Below are 26,302 nucleotides of genomic sequence, written 5' to 3'. Positions count from 1 at the left end.
ATCTTCATCGTCATCTTCGTCAGTGATGCAGTGGAAAGGGGGACTGGAAGAGAGGCTGCATGCAGATGGGAGGAGAGGGGTTTTTGGATGGGTACAGTGTTTGGTCATCTGGAGGAAGAGAGAAAGAGGGATTGATTATTTGGAGGAAGAGAGAAAAGCAATTGCATGTAAAGTAAATAAATGATTGATTACTTTTAGATTTAATTTCTAAGTAAAACAATTGTTTATTCTATGATTCTAAACAGTGTTTGTGTGTTTGTATGTGTCTGCTTGTGTGAATGTGAGTGTGTGTGTGTGTGTGTGTGTGTGTGTGTGTGTGTGTGCGTCCATCATGCATGCATATGTGCGATTTGTGTGTGTTAGGTACCATGGCATTAACTTGCAGCGGTCTCCTGCTGAATGATGTAGTGCCTGTTTGAATCATCCACCTCGCTGCCACAGTGTGCATCACTCCTGTTAGCACAGAAATACAAAAACACTACATTCAGTGTACAACATAAAACACTCCTAATAGCACAGAAAAATCTGTTTATATCATTCATATTACAGACTTTATTCAATACAGATAAAGAAATACTCCCATGAACAAATAGTTGGGTGTTTTGTAGATTTGCCAGTAAATCGCTACATTATTTTATACAGTACCAAAGACACATTTTTAATTTTTATTTCATGTTCATTTCTCATTAAGTACAAATTTGGTGCACATCACTCTTACGGAAACATATACAACACTCTTCTAACACTTTAATACAGATATATTTTGAATCTTTTCAAGCTCACAAAGCCATGTAGACAATGTGCAATTAAGGTAGTTAAGGTGACACATAAATTAACTGATAAACTGTGAGGTAAATATTAGCAGGCTTTTAATTTACTGCTACTAACAAGCTCACCTGTTGTCATTGATGTCTCTCGTTTCACTGATGCTGTTGCCTGTTGCAAACACAACAGTGGTTTGATTAGTTTATTGATTGATTAATTAGTTAATCAGTTTATGTAACATTTTAAAAGCAACAAGCAAAACTCAGCTCTCATGCAAACAAATATGGCACCTTTAATTGACAAAACTATCAAGGATCACATAAGAGAGAGACAGAGCGTGTGTGTGTGTGTGTGTGTGTGTGCGTGCGTGCGTGTGTGTGTGTGTGTGTGTGTGTGCGCTGACCGTTGTCTATGTTGAGTGGGAAGGACTCCAGTATGTCTCCAGTGTGTCTGCCTGCTCTGTAGCCCAGCGCTGTGGAAACTCTGTTCAGCACACCACAGAGAATACAACGCAGTGTGTGTCAGTAGGTGTGTGTGTGAAGCAGATCATGCACATCCCATAACATCAACAAAAATCAAAAGATAGTGGTCAGAGTCAAAAGAAAAAAGGTATCCAAGCGTAATTTATATTGGAAAGCAAAGCCTGACAGCTCTAATCACCATAAGGAATGGACAACATGAATAATCAAATGACCATGTATGGAAAAGCAACCTTTTTACATCTGTCTGCACACACACATACATATAGAGTATATACACATACATACATATATACACAGCTGTTGTGGCCCATGTGATGTCATTGTAGTCTATATATGATTTTTAATGGATCTTTTGCACTGATGATGGGGTAGTCCAAAAACATTTTACAGTTTGCACTGTTTCACCTGAACACATGTAATTATATTGGTCTGATGTAGAATAAACATAATCTTTTTGTATTCCAACTATTTGGTTTGAGTTTTTTTTTCTTCCATTGGTGAGTGCGAGCCTTTTTTGGGCCTCCACGTGACTCTTTATATATTTGTATCAGATTCTGTTTGTGCAGTTTTGTTATAATAAGTGTACATTATGATATGAAGGAGGGTGAACGAGTCATTTTTCATTTCATTGCGCCTTCAAACTCACGTGTTGCTCTGGATGGAGTTGGGTTTGCAGTTGACGCTGGCGGCGCTCTGCTGCGACAGCGCGCTCTGGAAGAGGGCGTTGCTGTAGGTGTTGGAGTGTTCGCTGGCGGCGCGGTTGTAGGTGTAGAACGGGTTGGTGGGGGAGCAGACAGCCAGCTGCTTCGGTCGCACCGGCTTAGCTGTACGGGGATAATAAGACAAAGTGAGGTAAGATTTTATTTATTTATATATTTAACCATTATTTAACCAGGAAAAGCCTCATTGGGATACAAGGTCTCTTTTAATAGGGACCTTGCCAAGAAAAGCAGCATCAATGACAGACATAAAGGTTACAGACACATGACATAAAACAATATAAAGCATAAAATGAAGATGAAACTTTGATGAGAGTGGGTCACTGCAGCTGCAAAGAGTAGTAGGTTACATCAAAGAAAAAACAGAAAAAGAGAATAAAAACAAGAATAAAGCAAATGCGGGTTATATAAACATACACATTTGACAATTTCAACACTAGAACATGGTATGAAGTGTGTATGAATATGAATGGAAAGTATGGGAAAAAGTATAGATTACAGCCTATTTATGGTGTGTTTTTTTTTTTTGCTCTGTTAGAGAAAGAAATAATGATGCCATCACAGATTATGCCATGTCTGTCTTATGTCCTAACTCAGCATTTACCCAAACATTACTCAGATATTAAAGGGAAAGAGGATGAGTCTACTGATGACATTTGGTTTATCAAGTTGCATTTCAGATGATGATGATTTAGGCCTGCAACAACTCCAGAAGCCTCAACACTCGATTCGAGCTTTCTGTAACCACACCCGCTATACATGCTCACACTAGTCAGACTCAGCTCAAAACTAGATTATTATCAGCCTCATTATAACGTGATACTAGTCAGACTCAATTCAATACTAAATCGTTATCAGCCTCATTAGAAATATAGCTGCAGCATCTTAAACACCACAAACAAAAGGGTCATTCAAATGATCAAAGTGCGGTGCAGTACCGATCTGTGCCGCATGGGGGCGCCTCATGGCGTTCTTGGCCCTCATGGCCTCCTTGATGCGGTCGACCTCCTGCTGGTAGCGGCGTCGGTCGATCATGGCGCCCTCCTTGGCGTCCCTCAGTGCCGTCTCCAGGGCCTTAACTCTCTCAGCAGTAGACCGAAGACGTTTCTCCAGCTTTGGAAGCTCACAACGCAGATCTGCATTGTCACGAACCAGCTGTGTGTGTGTGGGAGAGAGAGAGAGAGAGAGAGAGAGAGAGAGAGAGAGAGAGAGAGAGAGAGGGGTGAGAGAGAGAGAGAGAGAGAAGAGATGGGGAGGGAAGAGTGGAATATAGATGAAAGCGAGTGAGTGTGAGGGAAAGAGAGGAGAAAGAGAGGGGTGGATTGAAAAATGAGAGAGGAAGAGGGAAAGGTGAGAGGGAGGAAATGCAGGAGACATCAAAGAAATTAGAGACTCACAATCTCCTGCCTGTAACCTAAACACAACTGACTCACTGTGGAACACTGTGGATTGTCTTCATATCGTCAAGTCTGGGGTTTCTCTCTTTGTGTCGTGTTTTGCATTTAAAGTTGCACAAGGAAAGATTTTTATGTAAAAATACATCCGTCTGATAAGCCTAAATCACAAAGTGGGGCCTCAAAGAGAAGAGCGTCCCATTCCCCTTAATTTAATTTCTGAGGATTGGTTTGCCCATATTAAAGTTTTACTTAAGTAGAGGTAAAATTACTGGTCTACTGATCTACTCAAGTATCTACTATTTAAAAAGTCCTAGAATCGCCACTGAGTCCAATGACTGCAGTTTGCTGACACCACGTTTCATGATTTCTTGGTTTTACAGTTGCCTCTTGCTGCCACTTGGGGCCGCCAACATACGCAGTTGCCAAGTGTAGCCTCACAACAATCTAAATTTCAGTTCCTATTTGCATCCAAAATCATTCAAAAATGACAGTGCTTCTCCTCCTTTCCAACCCACAGCTGCTATGTGTGTTTCTGACCTGTTTGTGAACCTTTGTAAGTTGGTCCAGGTTATTCTCAAGAAAGGAAATCTTCTGCTTCTGGGTGCAAGACCCCCCGCTATCATCAGGTTCCATTTCGGAACTCTGCAGAGAAGAAGAAGAACGAGGAGGAAGAGACAGAGGGAAAGGACTGTTTAGTTAAAGGAGCAACAGCTAAGATATTTACGACCCCATAGCACAAAATGCCCATTATATATCTGCGGGGGGGTTGATAGGGCTGTTGATCAATACGATTACTTTGCCAGGTGCTGAGATTTTTGGCTTTCAAAACTCACTTTCCAGCAAATAATCCCTGCTCATTGGCATTCCAGACACTCCCAATCCTCCTACCCCCCCCCCCCCCCCATCCCATCTAATCACATTTTCAACTGCTAAAAGATGGAGGACGGCGCTATGAGCGAGCACAAGACACATTTCACAAGACATTTTCAACTACGAAGGCTAATAATCCTTGTTCTCAAGCCAAAAAAAGCAAATGACAAAGCAGTATTTTTTATTATAGTAATTTGTATCGTGATATAATACCACTTCACCTGACATTTTGGAACTCAAGGGGATGAGAGGGGTGAGGAGTTTAGCCAGAGACTTGTGCAGGAGGAGAAAATTTCTATCAATGTTGTTGTAATTCCTACTGGTGGATAGCGATGAATGAAGGTCCTAGATTATTTACTGTAATACTCCTTTAAAATGATTACAAAAGAAAAAAATGAGCAGAGTGAAGTGACATTCTGGGTCACTTGTTTCTTCTTTTTTTTTTTTTATCTCTCCATTGCTTACTTTTTTAACCCGCGACGTGAGGTCTTGAACGAACAGCTTGCGCAGGTTGTGGAGGGTCTGGAGTTCGCGGGCCTGGAGGACAGACAGATGGAGAGCAGCTTAGGAACAAAACTCTGGATATTTAGAGGTTGTAAAAAAGAAAGGACTTGGTAGGACAAACTCGAGAGGTATAAGGAGTAAGGACAAACACAGAGGCAGAGGGAAATGTTTTGAAAGAGTGAAAAGATTATTTGGTAGCAGGGTTGGGATCCATTCACTTTCAGTTCCCTCAATTCAGAATGGATTTGCAGTATTATTTTAATTTTGAGAAAAACATAATTCCTAAATTTTATGAATCCCACAGATGGATTGTTGAATATATTTTACTCACGACGGTCTCCTCCAGACCCTTGAGGTCCTGCTTCGTCTGCTCGTGGCGCTCATGCAGGAATCTGATAGGAACAGGAAACGCATCATCAAAGTGTGGGCTTACATTTCATTACAAATAAGAAAATATCCCTGCATGTGCTGAAACTCTGACATTTCCTCTGAATTGCACAAAACTCCTAAAACTACATATCAGCTCAATGCTCAGTCTTCTACTTTTCTAACTCTGTGGGTCAAAAGTGTTAAATATGTACACAAAAAAATGTGATAAGTACTATCTGTCTGTAGAAAATGGAGGATCTTTGATTAGTCAGCAGCATTGGAGCTGTTGCCTGAGGTGTCTCTCCTGTTTATCTGCTCCTCTCATCTTTCCTCAAATACCTCAATCAAGAGAAAGGTATAGGGGAAAGTAAAGTGCTTATTCGGGTAAAACACTGCAGCACAGAGGAACAGTAGCTTGAGGCTCAAACTCTTACTAGGGATGGCGGGTGATAAAAAATGAATTTTACTTGTTTTGTACACCTTTATTTGTTCAGGGATTCAATGTCAACTTTTGTAATTTGCCAGTTCATGTATTTTCTGATGTTGAGAGAGGTCATTAAGATAATTTTAATAGAGTGGAAATGACTAAGTAGAGCTCAAACTGCCGAGTCAGAGCTGTGGCTGCAGACCACCACTAGAGGGCTTCTGCTGCCATATAAAAAAAAAAACACTTTGAAGCTGTTGTTTTGTACTGTATCCTCTGGTAGCTGCATTCAGGTAGCGGTAGCAGTTATGTTATGATCAAAGCCACACAAAAACTTCACGAAACAAAAGCAAAATGGTGTAAGATATGCAACTGATAAGTGCTGTAGAGAGCAGAAAGTGATGGGATCTTTTTTGTCTGTGATCTGCTTTAGTGTTTGAAATTGTCAGCACACACAGAATACTAAAATACTTGTTTAGACCACAGAAAGTAGTCAAGCATGAGAAAATGGACTCACGAGAGCTCCTCCAGCCGCTCGCTCTTGGTGCTGTCCTGACTCTTCAGGCGGTCGAAGTCGGAGCGAACCTGAGCCAGCTCCAGCTCCAGCTTGGAGTTACGGCTGGAAGCAAGAGAAAACAAAGTTAACATGTTAAGGAAAGGGTTGATATACAAGGGACTAAGAGAGAGAGGAAGGGAGGGGTTTTAGTTTGTAATGTAAAGCAAACATGTTTATTTCATACATAAGTAAATGTCTAAGTAGATGTCTCTGTAACAAATCATCAAGTAATTATAATTACAAGTAATATGAATTGGATAAAAAAAATGACAATAACGTACGGAAGCCGAGAACGGCCGTGCTTGCAATTATTTTTTTAATGCAAGAGTTATCTCGAGATCACAAGTTAATTATTTCGTTATCTCAAGATAACAAACCTCGTTTTCTCGAGATAACGGGTTAATTTATCTCATTATTATCTCGTTATCTCGAGAAATCTGCCTTTTGTTTTCTTGAGATAATGAGATAATTTCACGAGATAATTATGGAGAACTCGAAACTGAGTGTCTGGTTCATTTGATCACACCTGATTTCAGCCTTCAAGATCACTGTCATGACTGTCGGGGAGGATTCATAACTGAACAGGAAGTCAAGGCATAAATGTGGAGTTTTGTTTGCTGCAGTTACGATTTTCAGCTTAATTCAGCTGCTACAGTTGTCAAGACGCCATCTATGCATGCTGGCATGGCACTCCTGATCTCTGATAAACATTATAAGTAATAAGAGGAAACGACATTTTGTTTTCTCGTGATAACAGGTTGATTATTTCGTTATCTCAAGATAACAAAGCTCGTTTTGTTGAGATAACGAGATAATTAACTTGTGATCTCGAGATAACGGCATTAAAAAAAAAATTGCAAGCACGGCCGTTCTCGGCTTCCGTAATAACGTGATAACACAAGACATAATAAATCAGAATATGTGGGACAATATCCATGTGTAAATCAGAAACATTAACAGTGTTGCGTCACTGACTCAGTGAGTTCGTCGATGATCCTCTGCTTCTCGTTGATCTCATCCCGCAGGCGGGCCAGCTGCTTGTGGTGGAGGCCGCGGTGCGACTCCCCCTGCTGGCGAGGAACCTTCTGTGCAACAGAGACGACAAGAAGGGTCAGCTGAACGGAGGAAACTTACAAAAATGGAAATGTTCATGATCATTTTGTATTTACACACTTAGATGGTTATTACACAATGATCGTTTGGTTGAATTATTAATTTTCTGGAATGTTCTGACAGAAGAAGCCTTACGATTATGGTATTTCTACTTTATTGAACAGTATACATTGAAAGGAAATAGAAGGTATGAAATGCTGCAAAGGTTGTGACCCACATCATTATGTTGCAGTTACAGTATGTTGCATGTGGGTTAGTCTGGGCCAACAGTCTGCCTACATCAGAGTTTCAATCATTGTACTCAAATGTCAGATCTGGCATTATATCAGAGGAGCTTCACACGTTTTCTTACCTTGACATTTCCCTCCTCAGTCTCACCCTTCTCTCCCTCCTTCTCCTCAAGCAGGGAGTTATCTGATAGAAGAAAGAGAAAAGAAGGAGGTATTAACCACAGATCTGCATCAAAAATGAAAAAAATCCCCTTGAAACTTCATAAAGTGTGTGTGCGTGTGTGCATGTGTGTGTGCGTGTGTGTGTGTGTGTGTGTGTGTGTGTGTGTGCGTGTACGTGAAGTGGGTTATTAGTTTAAATTTAATAAGGAGGGTGGTAGGAAGCTAAATTGTCCCTTTTTCTTTAACAGATGCGATGCCATCTTTCTGCCGCGTTTCTGTCTGTACAAATTGATTTCTGTGTGGGTATGTGCGTGTGTGCGTGTGTGTGTGTGTGTGTGTGTGTGTGTGTGTGTGTGTGTGTCTGGTGTGTTACCCGGGTCTTGCAGCTTGGCCAGCTCCTCGCTCAGGGAGTCGTGGCTCTCCTCCAGCAGCCTCTTCTTCTGCTCCACACTCTGCATGTACTCCGTCAGAGAGCGGATCTTAGCCTCATGCTGTACAAACACACATATAGAAAAAATGCACATACACACACACACACACACACACACACACACACAAAATCACAATAAGTTAGAGTCCTGTGGCATGTATACCCAGCCAACACCAGCAACAAATAAAACGTTAATTCACTGAGTCTTTTGTCAATTCCTCCATTACTGTCCAACATCACTGCATTTGGGCTGGTTCTTTTCTCACACTGCAAAAAATGTCCATCTTTGCAAGTCATTTAGTCTCATATTCACCCTTCAAATATTTTAAGTTTTTCTCTTAAAACAAGAAAAATTCTGCCAATGGGGTGAGATAACTCAGAAAAGTCAGAAAAAGGCAGATCACTGCACTACTATCAAGAAAATGAAACTTGATTCTACAAAATTCTTGAAACAAGTTGATTTGCATTGGAAACTAGTGAAATTATCAAACCCAATTGGCAGATTTTTTCACTTTCACTAAGATTTTAGGACTCAATAATAGACTAAATGACCCCCCCCACCCAATTATCCATCCATCCATCCACTGCTCTCCCCTCTCCCCCTGTAACTCCCCTCCCTTCCTCTCTGCCTCCTCCCTCCTCTCATCACCTGGGAGATGAGGAGCTGGCATGAGGACAGCTCCCTCCCGGTCTCCTCCATCTTGCGGTGGCACTCCAGCTGCATGTTCTCCAGCTGGCGGCAGCGCTTCACCATGCTCTTCACCTCCGACTTGATCTTACTGATGTAGAGGCGCGCCACCGTGAACTCCTCCTCGATCGCGCCGCTGATCTCCACCGGCTGGGAGGGGAGGAGATAAATAATATTATTGGGAGCATGAACTAGTGTGCGAGTTCCTCCGTCTTTCTTCATTTTACGCTCCAAACAAAATCCCCTCTCCTCACACTGGGATCCAACTCACCAGCTTGATCTCCCCGTTGCCCACGATGGTGCTGAACTCGCTGAGGTCCCTCATCAGACCGTTCAGGACATCAGCGATGCGCTTCCTCTGCTGACCGCTCACTTCCTGCATGTGGGACAACTCCGCCTCCAGCTCCATCAGACTGGCCTGGTAGACAGAGAGAGAGAGGAGGAGACAGAGGGAGGGGAGAGAGAGAGAGAGAGGAATGGAAAGGGGATTAGTCGATTTCTGAATCTTCTCTTCCTGTGATTCTGTTATTATCATTCCCGATATCTCTCTCACTAAGCTGAGTCTTACAAAAAAGCTGCAACATATTTTACTCGGTTTTCTTTATAAAATACAGTGTTTGTCATCATAAACGTCCCCCATCATCCATCTAATCTGCATCTATCCTGCTTCGCGACTACAGTGGCTGTTGCTGCCAACTGTAATGTTGTAAACGACAAATGAACAGGCATTTTTTAATACAAAACTCATTTCTCTCAAATGGCCGATTGCCATTAAATTCCTGGAGCAATCTGTTGGCTGAAAAGACGAATTTTCCAGTCAAATCTTCTCCAACAAGGAAGCTGCAACACTACAGCAGGTGCCCCCTCGCTGTCGTGCAGCAAGCGGAGGAGCAGCTCCTTCTGTTCAGCCTCCTGTCTCTGGTGGTTCTAGCTCCTTCTCTGTCCACCGCTAACGCCGCTCCCCCCTTCCACTCACCATCTTCTGGGCCAGTTGGTCGGCCAGCAGTTGGTTCTGGAGGCCTTTCTCCTCCACCTCCTGGCTCTTTTGGTCGTAGTTGATGGCCAGCTCCTCCAGCGCCTGCAGCACCTCCTTCACCTCCGCCTTGGCGCAGTCGCTCTCCACCTGCAGCCTGCCCAGCTCCGCCTGGACCTTGTCCCCGTCGCCCCGGGACGAGGCCAGGAGCTGGGGGGAGGGAGGGAGGGAGGGAGAGGGGGAGGGAGGAGGGGGGAAACAAGGTGTGTGTGTTTCAGTAAAATAGAAGAATAGATCAGTTGGCTCGTGAATATCAGACACACAAGGAGCAGAATTCCAAGAAATAAACCACAAAACAGGTTATTCAGTAGAATGTAATGCTCTTTATTAAAATAAGCAAGGGAATGTTTTGTGTTTATGTGTGTGTGTGTGTGTGTGTGTGTGTGTGTGTGTGTGTGTGCTGTTCAGTTTCTGCAGCTATAGCTAGATGAGTTGTCTGGCTAAGATGCTTTTTGTAACCTTAAATGTCCTTAAACCATCTTGAGCATCTGTAATATTGAATTCTTATGCATATTATAAATAATTCAGTGTATGCAAATATCACTTAAAATGAGAATATGTGTGAATATGTCATGTGTGTTTGTGTGCATGTGCTTGTGTGTATGTATTTGTGTGTGTGTGTGTGTGTGTGTGTGTGTATCCCCACCTCATCCTGGTCAAGCATCTGCTCCTTCAGTTTCTCCACCAACTGGCACTGCAGGTTGATCTCATCATCCTGTATGGACCCAAACACACACACACACACACACACAAACACACACACAAACACACACACACGTATAAACAATGAGTTATGTGCTCACTTAGGAACCAATTAATATGTGTGGCACATACACTTTTATAGATTTTCACCTCCTTTGTTTATTATAGAGTAGTTTTCATGTATAAACCCATAATTACTTTTAATGCATTTTGGTATGCTGAATGCCATGAGGGTTTGAGTGGTTCCTTTGTGCAACATACAAGTATGCATAAGTGTCAGTCATCAATCATGCATATTATGTACGTATACTTGAACAGAAACTGTTGATCTGCATGAGTCTGTCTGACCTTCATCAGCAGTTAAGGTCTGTGTGAATCTCGGGTGTGTGTATATATGAGTGTGTGTGTGTGTGTGTGTGTGCCACATTGTCAGCCAGCTGCTCAGAGAAGCTGCATAATTAAATGCTAGTGAGAAAGGCAATGAAGAGGAATATTCCTAAATATCTTAGATATAGGAAAGACACAAGCATCAGCATTTAGACCAGTGCTGAGATTTTATTCAAGTAAATGTTGACTGCTGTGTTGTGCAAACTCAAAAATTGTCTCCAAAAAATACCTGATTGCCCAATTTGACATGGTTCTTGTTGTTTAGGGGTTGTCTTTTCATCACATAAACAAAACTAGTGGTAGGTAGAATTCAGAAAGATTACGTTTTGAAGTCTAAGTAAGTGTGTGTGTATGTGTGTGTGTGTGTGTGTGTTTGGACCTTGTCGTCCAGCTGCTTGTACAGCTTGCGGATCTCCTCCTCGTACTTCTGCCGCTCCTCCTCGGAGATGCGGACCACGATGGAGGAGGTGTCGTTGTCCAACACGGGACGCTCCTCTATGGACTCCAGACGGGTCACAACCTCTGCTGTGGTCTGCTCCGTCTCAGGCACGTCCTCTCCTGACGGGACAGGGGGAGGAAAGGAGGGGGAAAGTGAGAGAGAGTGTAAGAGAGAGAGAGAGAGTGTGTGAGAGAGAGAGAGACAGGGAGGAAGAAAAATGAAGGAAGGCAGAAAGAGGACAGGGAGAAAATTCCATGAGAATAATGCAGTATTATTTGCAATGGCACCATAGGAAAAGTACGGAAGTCCATTGAGGACATATGTTCATACATTTTATTCACGTTTTCCTGTGATTGTTTTCTTGAGATGTCAAGATTTATGTCATTATCTGGAGATAACACAGTTTGTTTTCCCGAGATAACGACATAATTATCTCATTATCTTGAGAAAACAAAATTTTGCTTCCCTGAGATAATAAATTCATTGATGTTGTTCCTTGAGATTTCCAATCACACTTGACATGTTGATATGCTGACTGACTGAAGATGCCCACAACCCTAACAGGTAGGCCTACTGCAACATTTGGGTTTTGAATAATATGGTTTCCTTCAGGATGTTAGTTCTAAGCACAGCATTATATCGGGAAAACAATAATTGTTTGGTTGAAATAATATTCTCGAGATAATTCAAAAATTATCTCATGATCTGGAATGAAAACAAAATGTGTTATCTTGAGATAATGACATAAATAACTTGATATCTTGAGAAAACAAAAAAATTTTTACGAAAAAATGTATGAATATATGTCCTCGATGGGCTTCTGTAGAATAGAGAAGAGCTGCAGAGTTCAGCGTTTTGGTTGCAGTGAAACAGGTTATCTTTTCTCACTTTACTGGAAGCCAGTTAGTGGCAGCTAGAGGAGAGCAGGATGATTTTAACGCGTCTCTCACCGTTTCTCCAGCGGTTGAGCTCGGTCTCCAGCTTCTGGATGGTTTCCTTCAGGCTCTTGTTCTTCTCCTTCTCCTTTTCGTACTTCTTCTTCCACTGCTCCGCTGTCAGCTCCAGGTTGATGGAGGCGGTGTTCCTGATGGTCTTGGCTCTGGGAGGGAGGACGACAAGGGGAGAGAGAGAGAGAGAGAAATGATGTGAAACAAGTTTTTAAGTGATTAAGGAACAGAGTGATGATCCACACTTAAACAGCTGACCTGTGGTGATTGTAGTGCAATTTAATGAGTCATTCTATTGGATGATTTTCCTGTAATTTAGCCTTTTGTATTCTTGATATATGACCATTTAAGTGTGAAAGGAAACTATTAAAGAAAGAAGATTCCAACACACGCTTATTAAACCTGAATCTTTTATTGTGAACTGCAAGAAGTAGAAACAGAATTGCACTTTCTATTAGAATGTCCAAAATACTAAAGTATACAAAAAAATATACTCTCCAAAATTTGAAAGTGCAATTCTTAATTTCTATTCCCTCCCAAATTCATTCAAACTCCCAGTGGTTCTTAGGGAAGAGGAGAAAACAATGTAACTAGCTGGCAGATATGTTTCATTGTTTTATAATCTCAGAGATGATACTTAGTGACTAAACTGTTTAGGATGCATTGCATGTGAATCTATGTATTGTTTATAGCACTGCATATAATCATATTTATAATATGAACAAAAAAAAGGGTTCCTATAATTACTGAATTTGCCTATTCTTTATTGTGCCATATTCATCTGTATTGTACCTTACTTTATCCTGTACTATTATAATATGCTTTCTAACACTCAGTACTACCTGATTCATGCCAATAAAGCTTTCTCTGAATATGAATCTGAATCTTTTATTGTGTAATACAAGTTTTCAACAGATCATGAGAAAGGCTTTCTGACTCCAAAACAGATTCATTCCTCCCTGTTGAACTTATTTCCTTGACATAAACAGGCTAAGATGTACTTTTGATTAATCTACAGTTCAGTTGATGCAGATGACTAGACAAGGTCAGTAAGCATCTCTCTCTGCCATGTTTTGTTTTTGCTAGGTCAGTTTTTCTAGGTTGGTCGGGGCCCAAAATAGGTTACCTCCCTGCTTTTGAGGTGTAAAGTTACTCAGTTTGAAAATGTGGATGTTAATCTCTTGAGATGAAAGAATTTGATTAATGTTTGGTATCAAAAAGGTCGTCTTTGGGTCAGATCTAGAAGACAGCAAATGTTGCAGCATGTGTAAGAAAGCTGTAAAAAAACAAAAATCAGTTTATGTGGTTTCACTGCTCTCTTTGTCTCTTTGACAGTTAATCTCTGTTTAGGTATAGATGATGAGAAGATGCATCGACTGTATCCAAAGTTGTAACTACCGTTGTCCAAACATCAGGGTGGACTTGGTCTCTGCGTCATTGTAGCTGGAGGGAGAGCAGCAGATAAACATGGTGGTGCGGCAGTTTCCACCCAGAGAGTCCTGCAGGATGCGGGTCATCTTGCTGTCACGGTACGGCACATGGGTTTTCTGCAGGAGAGAGAGAGAGAGAGAGAGAGAGAGAGAGAGAGAGAGAGGAAGATGATGAAGGAAAGCGGCAGAGAGAGAGAGAGGGAAGAAGAGAAAGGAGAGGCAGAGAGAGAAAAAGACAGGCAGAAAAAGGGAGGAAGGTGCAGCAGAGAGGGAAAGATGACCAGAGAAAGAGAAAGACAGACAAAAAAAGAGAGAGAAAAAGAAAGAGACAGACAGATTGAGAGAGAGAGAGAGGGAGAGACAGAAAAAATAAAAGCAATGCTTGAGGCGTGTTTGATTTGGCTCATCTTGCTTGCCGACTTTGCAATTCTGTAATTATTTGCTCTGGGATTTTATGCAGCAAAAAACTGAGCACACACTAAACGTCCTCGCTCCCCTTCCTCTCAACTCCTTTCTCCCTCTCGCTCTCTCCCTCTCTCTCTCTCTCTCTCTCTCTCTCTCTCTCTTCTGAATCCCTACAAACCCAGAATCTGCTCTCAAAAGTGACAGATTGAATGTGCCGCATCCAACTAATCTTGTAATTGGCAAAGTGTGGCAAGGAGAGTTTTGGCATTTGACGGGCGAACCTGTTGAGTTGGCAGAATGGAAAGTGGGGCTGGTATCGGGGGTTTACTGCACAGGACGGATTTCATTAACGAGTCGACAGGAGGGACAGACAGATACAGAGGTGTTTGAAACAGGAGAGAGGAATTTGCTGTGTGAAGGTTATTTGCTATGAGAAAGCAAGCCGGAGACACCCAACTCACCCTTTTTTAGGATTTAACAGAAAAAAAAGGCTGTAGCTTAGTATTTAACTTAAGCTCACTGTCCCAGTTCTTACTCTTTCGTCTATAGAAATATCTTTAGATTACAGCGGAAAAGTGGCTCACCGTTCCCTCAGCCAAGGCAGAGATGACGTTTCCCAGAGCAGAAAGAGACTTGTTGATGTTTTTAGCCTCATCCAGGACGGCTCCTGCAGCTCCGGTCTTACTGACCTGGAATAAAGAGAGAGAGAGAGGGAGGGAATAGGGAAATATGAGATATGAACGGCTGAAGAGAAGCAGAGAAACACTGATAAAGTTAAATGGACTAACTTATACCCCAAAAAAACTTCTAGACATGAATGTTTACTAAAAAAAAATAGATTACAAAAAATATTATACTGCAAAATATACATCATCCTACACCTCACTCTTTGTAATGCCATGCCCATTTATGGAGACATTTCTTATCACTCTAGTGCAGTGCTCTAGTAATGCTTTCTCCAGTGAATGACTAAAAAATGAGTGACACCTCCCACCCCCAGAGAGTGTTTTTTCATTGGATGGATCCCAGGTGTAAAAAAAAAAAAAAAAAAAATCATCTTTCAGCCTGTATTTAGACAGTTTTCTACCTTCTCACTGCCAGCCAGATCCACCAGGTAGAGTTTCCCACACAGCTTCTGCTCCGTCTCCACATGCTCCTGCTTGATGTTGATCAGGAAGATGCTGTGGCTGCGGGAGCTGTGCTCGTTCATGTCTGCACAGAGAGAGAGAGGGGCGATAAAACAGTCAGGGGAGGCAACAGGTGAACAGGCTTTCCTACATGCTAGGGAAGAGGAGTGGGATTGAAGTTGAAGCCTACGAAGGGAATGAGGAAAATATTAGACCTTTAGATATGGCTACAATGTTAAATAAGTGTTAAAACCTGAAGATGATGATACAGAGGCATCATTTTGAAACAACAGCTTTGGGCCAAATTGCTTTCTGGAGGGATGAAGATTCACAAATGAAACAAGAGAAATCACAAAAGAAATCAGAGAGAGAGAGAGAGAGAGAGAGAGGCTTCTGCTACCATAGCGATTTTCACTCAAAAATAATAATTCCATCATTTACAAAATGGTTGCTGACATGAATGTAAAACTCAAGACCCTTTCCTATCCAATACTAGAGTTTTGAGGATGGAGCCATCTTTATAAACTGGAACTACTGAATACTGATTAATTTAAAGTAACAACTTTATCTGTGCATTTGAAATCCTCTGTGTCTTTTTTTTTTTTTGGTCAACCAGAACAAACCATTCTGGCAACAGTAAGACTTAATTTCACCAAGAGCAGCAGAGATAAGCAGAGCGAATAAGCAGCACTATCCCCTCTCTGTATTCGACCTCCTCAGACAGAAAGTTCAGGTTACTCTGCAGATGATATCTGAGGGCAGCAGTTCAATACCTGCAGCGCTGAGCCCATTAGTCTGTTCTGCAGCAGTGAGTCAGCAGGCAGGCGGACCACAGACACCAGACAGCGTCCAGGACTGGAAACACAGAGTACGCCGCTTGGGAACGCAGTCCTTTCAGCACATTTTCTGGACTGCTACTTAAATTGAGTGGACTTTCAAGCCTATATTCTGTCTTGTTAGGGTCTTATTTGATTATATATTTGATTGTTAAAATGTTTATTTTGCTCAGAGCAGATTGCACTTTTGTTAAAAACAGTGCTACACGCATATAGCTTTTATTATTGTAGTTAAAAATGTTATATGGAGTTTTCCCACTGAAAGATGATTAATTCTTGGACTAGCCATAGATTTTTCTGTTGCACTGATTATATTATTTTATCCTCCCTTGTTTTAATGTGAAGCACTTTGTAAACTTGGAAAAGTGGAAAAATAAATACAATTATTATTGTTATTATTATTATGATTGTTATTATTGCTGTTGTTGTTGTTGTTATTAGTATGAGTATGAGTAGGAGTAGGAGTATGAGTATGAGTATGAGTATAAGTATTAGTAGGAGTGTGAGTATAAGTATTAGTATTATCATTATTATAGACTTGCCAGTGGTGCATGGAGTCGTTACTCAGCTTATTTTCAATGCAGGCACCAGTCTGCTCTGTAAGGCATCTCATTGGCTCAGTACCTGCATGCTGAGACCATTAGTCTGCTATTATCAGGGAACTGGAGTACAGTGATTATGTTTCGGAGCCAGACAGAGAACTGGGAATGTTGCTGTAATAACCACCGAATATTCTGGAGACGCAGCTCATCGTTATGTTTAACTGCATAACTTAAGTTACGTAACTTTCACACTTATGCACTGCTGCACTTAAAATGTTGTATTTTACTTGATTTTATGCATTCTATGTACTCTATTTCTTAACTTTATTTTTATTATTATTCAGTGGGTTTTATTTTCCATCTTATGTTGTGCTCATTCTATGTCTATTTTCATGCATGTATTTTCTTTGTTGTAAAGCACTTTGAGCTGCATTTCTTGTATGAAAGGTGCTATACAAATAAAGTTTATTACTATTATTATTAAGGTTCATGTTATAAACTTGTATTAACCTATTAGGCTGTGAGACGTACAAGTCACACAAATAGGTGACGAAATGGAAATGTATTTAACTAATACTGTTATGATTAATCAAAGTGTGCTGGATTACTGTTGATAGCATTGTAATGTATGCTACGTCATTCAATTTATCTCCAATGTACCTGTAACATTGATGCAGTGTCATTAAAAAGCATCTTGTTGGTTGAATATGTGCACAGCCCAGACTCTAAACTCATTATAGAGATAAATGATGCACTTAGATTTTAAGTCTTCCTCTTGCTCCCCTTGTCTTTGTGCTAAACATTATGTACTACACAGCTTTATATTCTGTACAGGTCTGTCTGTACTGAGCTATGTGGTCCTGGAAGCTGTTTCTGTTCTACATTTTAAACTTTAAGTGTATGTTAGATCTTAGTATGTCGTGCTGCTAACTATGATTTCGGGATTAAAAAAGCATCAATTAAAACTCGAAATGCCAGCCGTTCTCAACCTATTTCGTCCTAAAGAATACTTTGGCAAAGCACAACGTTACATGAAATGCCAAACGAATCCCTCAAAAGGAAAAAAGGAAAAATCAAATGACTGATTTGTTGGAAATGTCATAGAAAGTCTGATGTGAGGACGAGTAAACACTCTGAGCAGCCAGATAAGACACAAAATGAATCAACTCAGAGGGAAGAGGTACTGTCACACGCTTCTCAGGTTGACTTTTATTAAAAAGGTAATGATATTTCTGAGTGAATCCCGAGGCACATCTGAGCTCGCTCCTTTCACTTCATGCCGCACTAGACTTCAAAGCTGTGAGTCAGCATCAGACTTAAAGATGCCATCCACAACAGAAGAATATATTGGCTTGTTGCTTAGAGGCTGTGCTGCACTCTGAGGAGTTTCATTTGTAAGTAAGAGGCCCGCCTTTTGAAAAATGTGGCACCCAGACAAGATTATTACTAACATGAAAGCAAATTAGAGCAATCCTGCTGAAGGCGATGACTTCAGACCTTTGCTTATAAAATTGCAGCATTTGTGTGAATGCAATCTTCTGAAACTTTGACACATTGATTATCAAGTAAAATCTTTTATATACACTGTTGTGAAGCCCAGGCCTCAGTCTGACCTGTAAACCTGCAGTACAAGCCATTAGTCAAATATTATTGCTGGACCAGAGAGGAATGAGTCAGCACTGACCTGCAGACATGGAGCAAGGTGGAGCTTTTTCGAATACAGATGCCAAAAGAGGATGCAGGAATAACAGCTTAGAGAACTTCTCTTTCTGCTGTTTTTCAGGTTTTATATAACATAAATTAACTGTTAACATCCCCTTCTCTCTTTATGGCAGTTTACTGATTGCTATACTGGCTGAAATTGTCTTAATCTATGAGCAGAGAGGATGGGCTGTTCACGTTTGTTACTAGAAATTAGGGCTGGGCGATATGGTTGAAATCAATATCACGCTAATAATCATAAGAACTATTTTCAATATCAATATACATCACAATATGACCCACGTATTCGAAATCATATTTTAAATAATCAAATTAATGTTCATCCCATTGAACTAAATGGTAATGTTAGGTGGGATGTCAAATAAAACTGAAATTTCCAAATAACATTCCTACCATACTTCATTTTTTTTAGTTTTAAAATAAAATGTGCTTGTCATCATCAGTTTAGACAGCAGAATTGTGTGTCATGATATCCCAAAATCACCACATCATCACAACATGATTCCACTGAAGGATAACAAACGATAATATTGAATCATCACCCAGCCCTACTAGGAATGACTTTATTTAGATAATGGCTTCAAGCAGAAATGTTGTGGTACTTTTCTTTTTTTTTTTTCAAATCCACAGTAACTGCCCAGATGAATTAAACTGACCTCCGCCTGACGAGTTCTTATTTCTTTCACGAGAATGCATGATGCTTGAAAATTATAGTGCCCTGTACCACGAAGATTACATAACAAGGCACTATAACAGGCTACATGAACTCTACTGTCGCTTCACGCATCATTAACTGCTCCTGTATGCTGCTCTTGGCAGCAGAGAGAAAACTACAGTGGATCCCATTCTCTGATATGGAAGTAGAGGGAGATGCTGGACTGGACTAATAGTGAGTTTAGTTTATTTTCAAGAGGCTGTGGAGCTAAAAAAGGATGATTTCACTTCACTGTTGGCATTTGTCTTTTGGCCCAAAATTACAGATTTTTATCCAGTATTTCATTTTTCATTTTTCGTTTCATTGTACTTACTGGTCACAGCGACATGGCGGTTGGATTTGCCCTCGTCGATCACATCCATGACCTCATCAGGGCTGGAGACAAAACGCTCAGTGCATCCCTAGAGAGAGAGAGAGAGAGAGAGAGAGAGAGAGAGAGAGAGAGAGAGGAGAGGAGAGGAGCAAAGAATATGAGGAAATTAAGACTCATCATGGATCTGATATAGCCTATTCTGAAAGATTTAGGTCTAAGAGCTACAAAATGAATCACTGTTTTCACAAACCTTGACATATGGAACCCTGTTCTTATCCTCATGGACAGCCAGGTTGGTCTTTGTCACTGGAAAATAGAGAGAAATGAAAATAAAGAGTTTCTTACTGTTGAGGAGAATATTATTTTATATTTAACTGTTCCCAATCCCTTAAGTAGCTTTTGGTTAGTGGTTTATATTTCAGTCTGACATATTATATACTGTTTGCAGGGGATTCAAAGCCATTAATACAAACCATCCAGAAGATCACGGATTTTATCCATGTAGATTTCAAAGTATGAAACCTGTTGGAGAAGAAAGAAAAACAAGGGAACCAAAATTATCCCTTTATAGCTTTATATCAATTCCTGTGGTTCAACTCAATAATGTTGTGAAACATTTGCTATAAGTACAACAGCATACAAGTCAAATCATTGTTTTATTGAAGCAGACCTAAGTCTTTGCAGAAGAGCAGAGAAGAGAAGAGAAGAGGAGAGAAAAGAAGACGAGAGAAGAGAACAGAACAGTGCAGAATAGAATAGAATAGAAATTGAATAGAATAGAGCAAATAAGAATAAAAGAAACCAAAAACACAACAATGCTCAAGCACAAACACAAACAAGCATTGTCTGAGGAAACGCAGCAGACACCTTGATGTGGAACTCCAGGTTCTCGTCCATGGCGAAGATGTGGTTGAAAATGTCCTCAGCGATACGAGGGATGATGCCCATCTGGTGCGGGTCGTGCAGCTTTCCCTGCAACCAGAGGTCACACATGTAAGAAGCTCTAAATGTGAGATGGTTAGATGTATCTATAATGGGTCAGAAATTAACAGGGCAAAAAAGCGATTGAAAGTTCATAAAATGCCAGTGAAATTAAAAACAAGAAGGCAAAAAAATGTCCTTTTTGTGGTACCCTTTTTTAAATTTCACCCTGTTCACATTTCTTTCTTGAGTTGTCAAATATTCACATTGATTGCAACTACTGTCCCCTGTGGGCCACCGTAGATGATTCGTTGGGTTTCTTTCTAATAAGTTCTAGGCAAGAAAAATTGAGTGTTTTTTTGATCAGGAAAGAACCGAACGCACAGCCTGAAGCAGGAGAAACCGTTGGCAGTATCAGAAAATACCGACCCACACAAACATAGAACAACAAATATGAAAAATAATCAAGGGCTGGAAGATGGACTGGTTGGGGACAGAGAGGGAAAAGTGGCACCATCCTCTTCTGGTTTCCAACAGTAGGAAAGAAGTTAAAACTAATCTAAGTGATACAAATTGTAAAAGTATTTTTTTGGCAATAGGCAATTCAAATGTATTATTTTTTAGTTCAATAAAATTGCCCCAAAAAAAGGATCACAATGTCACTAAAAATCAGATCAAGGGGACAGAAAACTGATCTCCGAAACAAAAGTTAACTTTCTATGCTGGTTATATCAACAGTTATTCCATTTATGTAATTTATTTGAGTCAAATCTTTGTGGTATACAGCTACATAGACTTGACCGGCTGTATGTAATTCATAATATTTTGAATAATTTGAATTTCATGGCTGTGAACTCGTACCTCCATGGTGTGGGTCTTCCCGGAGGAAGTTTGTCCATATGCAAAGATAGTGCCATTGTATCCGCCCAGCACATCTAAGGGGAAAAACAGTACAAGAAATTAGGCGACAGTACACATCAGCTACATTTATAGAGAGGCATGTAATGTAATCACATCGATGGGTATTGGAAAGCAAAGTGTCCTCAAAGGCTTGATATTCAAAACCGAGACCTGAAACATAAACTACAGTCCCTCATCTGACTGTTTTAACCTTTATATATCCAGGGAAGGTTTTTCTCTGCTTAACATTCATTTACACACATTTACACACTGATATATATCAAATATTTCACACGTTTTGCTGTTGTTAATGACGCCTACCCTTGACAATCTGCTTGGCACAGGTGTTGTACACTTGCTCCTGGGTGGTGTTGGTTGGAAACACTCGATCAAACACAAAGGATTTCCCCTGTTGAGCAAGAACAGAAGCACAGAGTTAATGAAACTACAACTGATACAGCAGCTGAAGCCAGAGCATAAACATTAAGCTCCAAGATGGAGATAAAAAAAACCATAATGAAGGATATTTATGTCCAAATTGTGATCTAACTTCTCTGTTTATTTATATAACTCAAACAAAGCAGGGCTGCAACTAAAGATTATTTCCATTATCGTTTAATCTAGTGATTATTTTTTTGATTAATCACTTAGTCTATAAAATCTCAAAAACAATGACAAATGTCCATCACAAGTTACCAGAGCCCAAAGTGATTCTTAAAATTGCTTTCTTAGTCTGAACAGCAGCCAAAAAAATATTCATTTTATGATGATATGAAACAGAAAAAACAAGCATATTTTAGCATTTGTGAAGCTGTAAGTTTGGTATTTTTACTTGATAAATTACAAAAAAACAAAGATAGCCCACACTCTGTTTCTTACTACTTCCTTACTACTTGATAAATTAAAGAAGTATAATCGATTAATTTTCTGTCGATCGACTAATCGATTAATTTACTAATCGTTTCAGCTCTAAGCTATTGTATGTGTTCTTGATTGTATGCGCAATGTCAATAGCTGGTTGGGATTAAGCAGACAAGGAAACAATAATAAGAAAGACACTCAGTAAACGCCCTTGAACGCCACCCACCAGCCCGCCTATACTTCAATCCCTTTTCCAACAGCCAGTCATCAATCCAAGCAATGGGAAATGATGTCAGTGCTGTGAGGCTATCAGTGACTGAAATATCTAATGCACTGACCGACCGACTGACTCATCCTCCATTTGCACGTGCCAAAACATGAAGCATAAGAATATACTCTCTTATACAAAATGGGTGTGTCATTTTCAACCTTTTTACATCATCTAGTTTGGGAAAACACACATTTATTACTTTTCAACACAGCATATGTTAACGTCACATATTGACACAAGGTATGCTGTTATTTACATATCCTCACTGCTGGAAAACCTTGTATCTCCAAATGTCCACTTTTCAGGAACTAAGAAAAACAGCCTTGGTTTCAGCTTGATGACAAAGCATTTTTCACATTATCCAAGTGGCTTTGAAGGGGTTTTGTCTCTATTGTATTGTCTTGTCCTCTTACGTGTTGTTTTACCTTTTCTATATTTGTCTTGTCATTTTGTATTGTGTTACCATATGGACCTTATGTCATTCCTACAAGAAAATCAATCAACCATAGAGGAGCAGGCAGTCCTTCAGGTGAAAACATGAAAGATTTTCACACAACAACAGTGACACATTGGAAAGTAACCAACGTGTGTCTCATCCCACACTAGACATACAGCTGTGAAAATGCCTCGGTATATCTACTGTACTGTGCCATTTTTGTGGCTGGTTTATACAAAGCTCCTTACTCTATCTGCCTCACAGCGGACTGAGCCACCGAACTCCCTTACTAAAGAACAAAAGAAGATGATATCAGCACTGAGCTTTGGAGAAAGCCCACTCTGCAGTACTCCTCCTTCTGCCTAGCTGGTCAGAGCCATATTTCATCCACTGTGGCACACAGGAGTTGGCAATGTGAGATCAAGGGTGTAGGTGGTGAAAAGATGCTCTTTGTCCATTACTAGTATTGTATCCAACAAGGGACCAGAGTCACAGAAAAGAAAATGTAGGCTGTTCGCCTCTGTTCTGCAGCACTGCCAGGTGGGGCTTGGCAATGCCAGGGTCAGTTCAAAATAAAGCATTTCATTTCAACATGCTGTTTTATCATTTCTAAAAAAACAAAATGTTGTCTGACTTTTGATGCTCTTGCATGTGAGTGCAAGGTGACAGGTGCGTATGAGAAGACTGTAACTGACTATTAATGAAAGACCAAACTCCTGCACACTGTCTACTGCATTTGCAATTAAAGCAACTTTACTGAGCACAAGGTTTCGGTACTAGGACATTCATTAAGTTATCTTTTGATAATTTGATGAACGTCCTTGTACTGAATTGCAAAACTCAGTAGAAACTGTGTGAGAGCTCTACATTTCTTTAGTACTCAATATTTAAAACATATTGATATACAGATGATTCCATCTTTGAAAGTATATTTACAAGGAAACACTAACTAATGTCTTGAACGTTTTTTTTTAATGATTCTTACTTTGATGTGAGCAGTCATTTTGTAAGAGCAGGCATTACATTTTCTAATGGGTTGTCATCTAATTTTGGAATGAATCTCGTCAAAAGATTGACTAGACGAGAAGGTTATTTCAAATTATAGCCCACTAAATGACAAAAAAAAAAATCCGCTCTGCACCAAATGCAAAACCACCCATGAATATTGTTTTCGGCGGAAACTGTGTGACACGGTGAAGGGTGAGTAAGCCTTGACAAGCCATGCTTCCCCCCGCCACAGAAACCAGGCTATTAAAACCCTGAATGTCACCATCCCATCTGAGATGGAGGCCAGAATGCAACACAATAACGAGCGCTGCCAGATTCTGAGCCGTATTAAATGTCATTAACAAATTGACTCATCTGCAGACTGCCGCCATGACAGAGTAATTTACTGGAGAGAGACATTCAGAGGGATGGAGGAGAGAGAGACAGAGAGAGAGAGAGAAGATAGAGAGAGAGAAAAGACATAGAAATGGAGAAGAAAGAGCGTGAGAGAGATGGGGTGAGATAGGCAGCAACAAAAAATCTAGGGAGGGAGAGAGAGAAGGAAAGAAAATGAGAGACGGAAACAGAGGCCAAGAGACAAAAAAATGGAGAGAAATCCAGAAAGTGAGAGTGAGAGAGAGAGAGAGGTGAAGAGAAAAGACATGAAAATGGAGGAGGAAGAGAGTGACATGGTGAAAAATCCAGAAAGTGAGAGAGAGAGAGAGAAAGCGAGAGAAAGAGAGAGACACGCGAGAGAAAGCGAGAGAAAGCAGGTCAGTCAGTGATGCACGAGGCTGCTGGATTATTATTGATCCCTCCCTCTGTAGGCAATTAGAGAGATCAGTTTCTGACTCTACTGTGGAGTGTCCTGCTGGAAGGAGGAAGAGAAGGTCAGGACGGTGTTCCCATTATCGCTGGAGGACGACGCATCATAACTCCTCCTTCTACACACTGTATCTGTCAGTCAGAGGAGAACCAACGTTAACTGTACCCTCTCCTTATTGTCCTCGTATTCTGTTTTTTATTCCTTAGACAAGTATTTCTCAGTAGAATTAAGCACCTCGTTTTCTAAAATTAGACTTTGCCTGGAACAAAGCATCATGACAAATAAAAACACTTCAAGTAAACAACATCCGCCAAGGTACATTAGCAAAAAAGTAGCCAATAACACACAAAATAAACTAGATCAGCACTCAAACGGCAACATCGTCAGTGTGATAGTTAGGGGAGCAACACTTTTTTCACAGGCTGTTGTGCAGAATGCCTGAATGAAATTTATCTACAAGCCTATAGCATTTTATTTGGCCTGACTTACACTGCAGGTAGCTGGAAAGAATTTGGCAACCAGGGTTGAATTCAGTTTAAATTCTCTTAATTTCAAATGTAAAGAGAAACTACAATTGAATGATGGAGCCCTCATCCTCACTAACTTCTTATTTATTGGATATAAGAATCATTATATGGCAAAATATGTCCAGTTATTCAGTCTGGACAAAAATCCACTTGAAGAATTGATTGAATTGAAAGTTAATTAAAACAACATAACATAGTCAGTAGCTTTGTATACATTTTCTCCATCTATACTCTTATCTCATAACATTCACCCTTTACAAAAACAGAATAATGTGCTCTGTGTGTGATATTGCTGTATCCACCAATGGGAATCTGAGTAATTCATCACTCCTTCAACTAAGTGGGACATGCAGCATCACCAGATTTGGCAACACCCTGTTTCCCAGTTTCACCAGTCACTGTCTGTCTGAACCCCCATTTCTACTGCAATATCATCACCAAACCTCACCTCACCAAACCTCATTAATAAACCCACCTCAGCACCATATGAACACATCTGACTGTACTGCTAACATCAGCTGTATAATAAACCCAGTGGGATCCTCTATTGCTTACAAACATCAAGCTCAGGTACATTCTGTTGTGAAGATTCAAGGCAAAGCATCACTTGACTACTGGAATAGAATAGAATAGAATAGAATAGAATAGAATAGAATAGAATAGAATAGGCTTGTCTCCTTCATTACAGCTGAGAGGCTAATTACCTGAAACAACAGAACAAATGGATCCATCAACATGAGCCTGGAACACATTTAATCTTCTTTTCGATTTTTCTCTAGATGTTATATCAGGCCTATATCTGTTTTATTGGTCATTTGGAGTCATATATTGGGCCAGAATAAGCCGTGACATTAATAAACATACAGGAACTTATAGGACAAGGCCATGTATCATTCATAGGCGACACAGGCCAGACTCCGGTCAGCTGATGCAAGGGCCCAATGTGCGCATTTCAACAACATTACATGCATTCAGCTTTATCATGGCAGGCGAAGACACATTTAGGGAAGGACATATATTCGCTGACTGTTGCACCGATTTTTTTCTTACTAGAAAGCCATGACACATTAAAAAAAACAGATGGGAGTTGATAATTTATTGATGAGGGCCTGCATGAACAACAAAAGCGCCCCTTACCCCGACGACGACAGTGTCATCCGCTTGGAATTTGGGGAGAAACAGATCCCCGCGCACAATCTCCGACTGGTTCAGAGGGCGAAAGCGACACAGCACTTTTATGTTGCACTCCGCTGTAGCATCGGCCAT

At 40.5% G+C, this 26,302-nt stretch overlaps 1 protein-coding gene across 1 annotated transcript; it reads right to left on the bottom strand.

Moving 5' to 3' along the window:
• Positions 1-26,302, bottom strand: kif5aa (kinesin family member 5A, a). Its single transcript, XM_071530130.1, has 29 exons — positions 26,174-26,302; positions 21,450-21,537; positions 21,090-21,163; positions 20,175-20,279; positions 19,781-19,829; positions 19,558-19,613; positions 19,308-19,395; positions 15,140-15,264; positions 14,637-14,741; positions 13,616-13,764; positions 12,221-12,369; positions 11,211-11,389; positions 10,389-10,457; positions 9,686-9,892; positions 8,981-9,127; positions 8,671-8,859; positions 7,965-8,082; positions 7,552-7,613; positions 7,062-7,171; positions 6,048-6,149; positions 5,069-5,129; positions 4,699-4,770; positions 3,901-4,005; positions 2,905-3,121; positions 1,894-2,071; positions 1,169-1,248; positions 897-936; positions 368-453; positions 1-108 (listed from the first exon to the last, which is right to left on the bottom strand). Exons 1-28 carry the CDS (start codon positions 26,300-26,302, stop codon positions 375-377), a joined length of 3,132 nt encoding a protein of 1,043 aa, XP_071386231.1. The 3' UTR covers positions 1-108; positions 368-374.

Source organism: Centroberyx affinis, unplaced genomic scaffold (assembly GCF_046629955.1).
Source record: "Centroberyx affinis isolate AG114_WGS23_722 - 3 ecotype Tasmania unplaced genomic scaffold, CSIRO-AGI_Caff_v1 ptg001883l_1, whole genome shotgun sequence".
Taxonomy (NCBI): domain Eukaryota; kingdom Metazoa; phylum Chordata; class Actinopteri; order Beryciformes; family Berycidae; genus Centroberyx; species Centroberyx affinis.
Note: the sequence above shows the minus strand (reverse complement) of the source record. Positions and strands in the feature narration are given on the sequence as shown.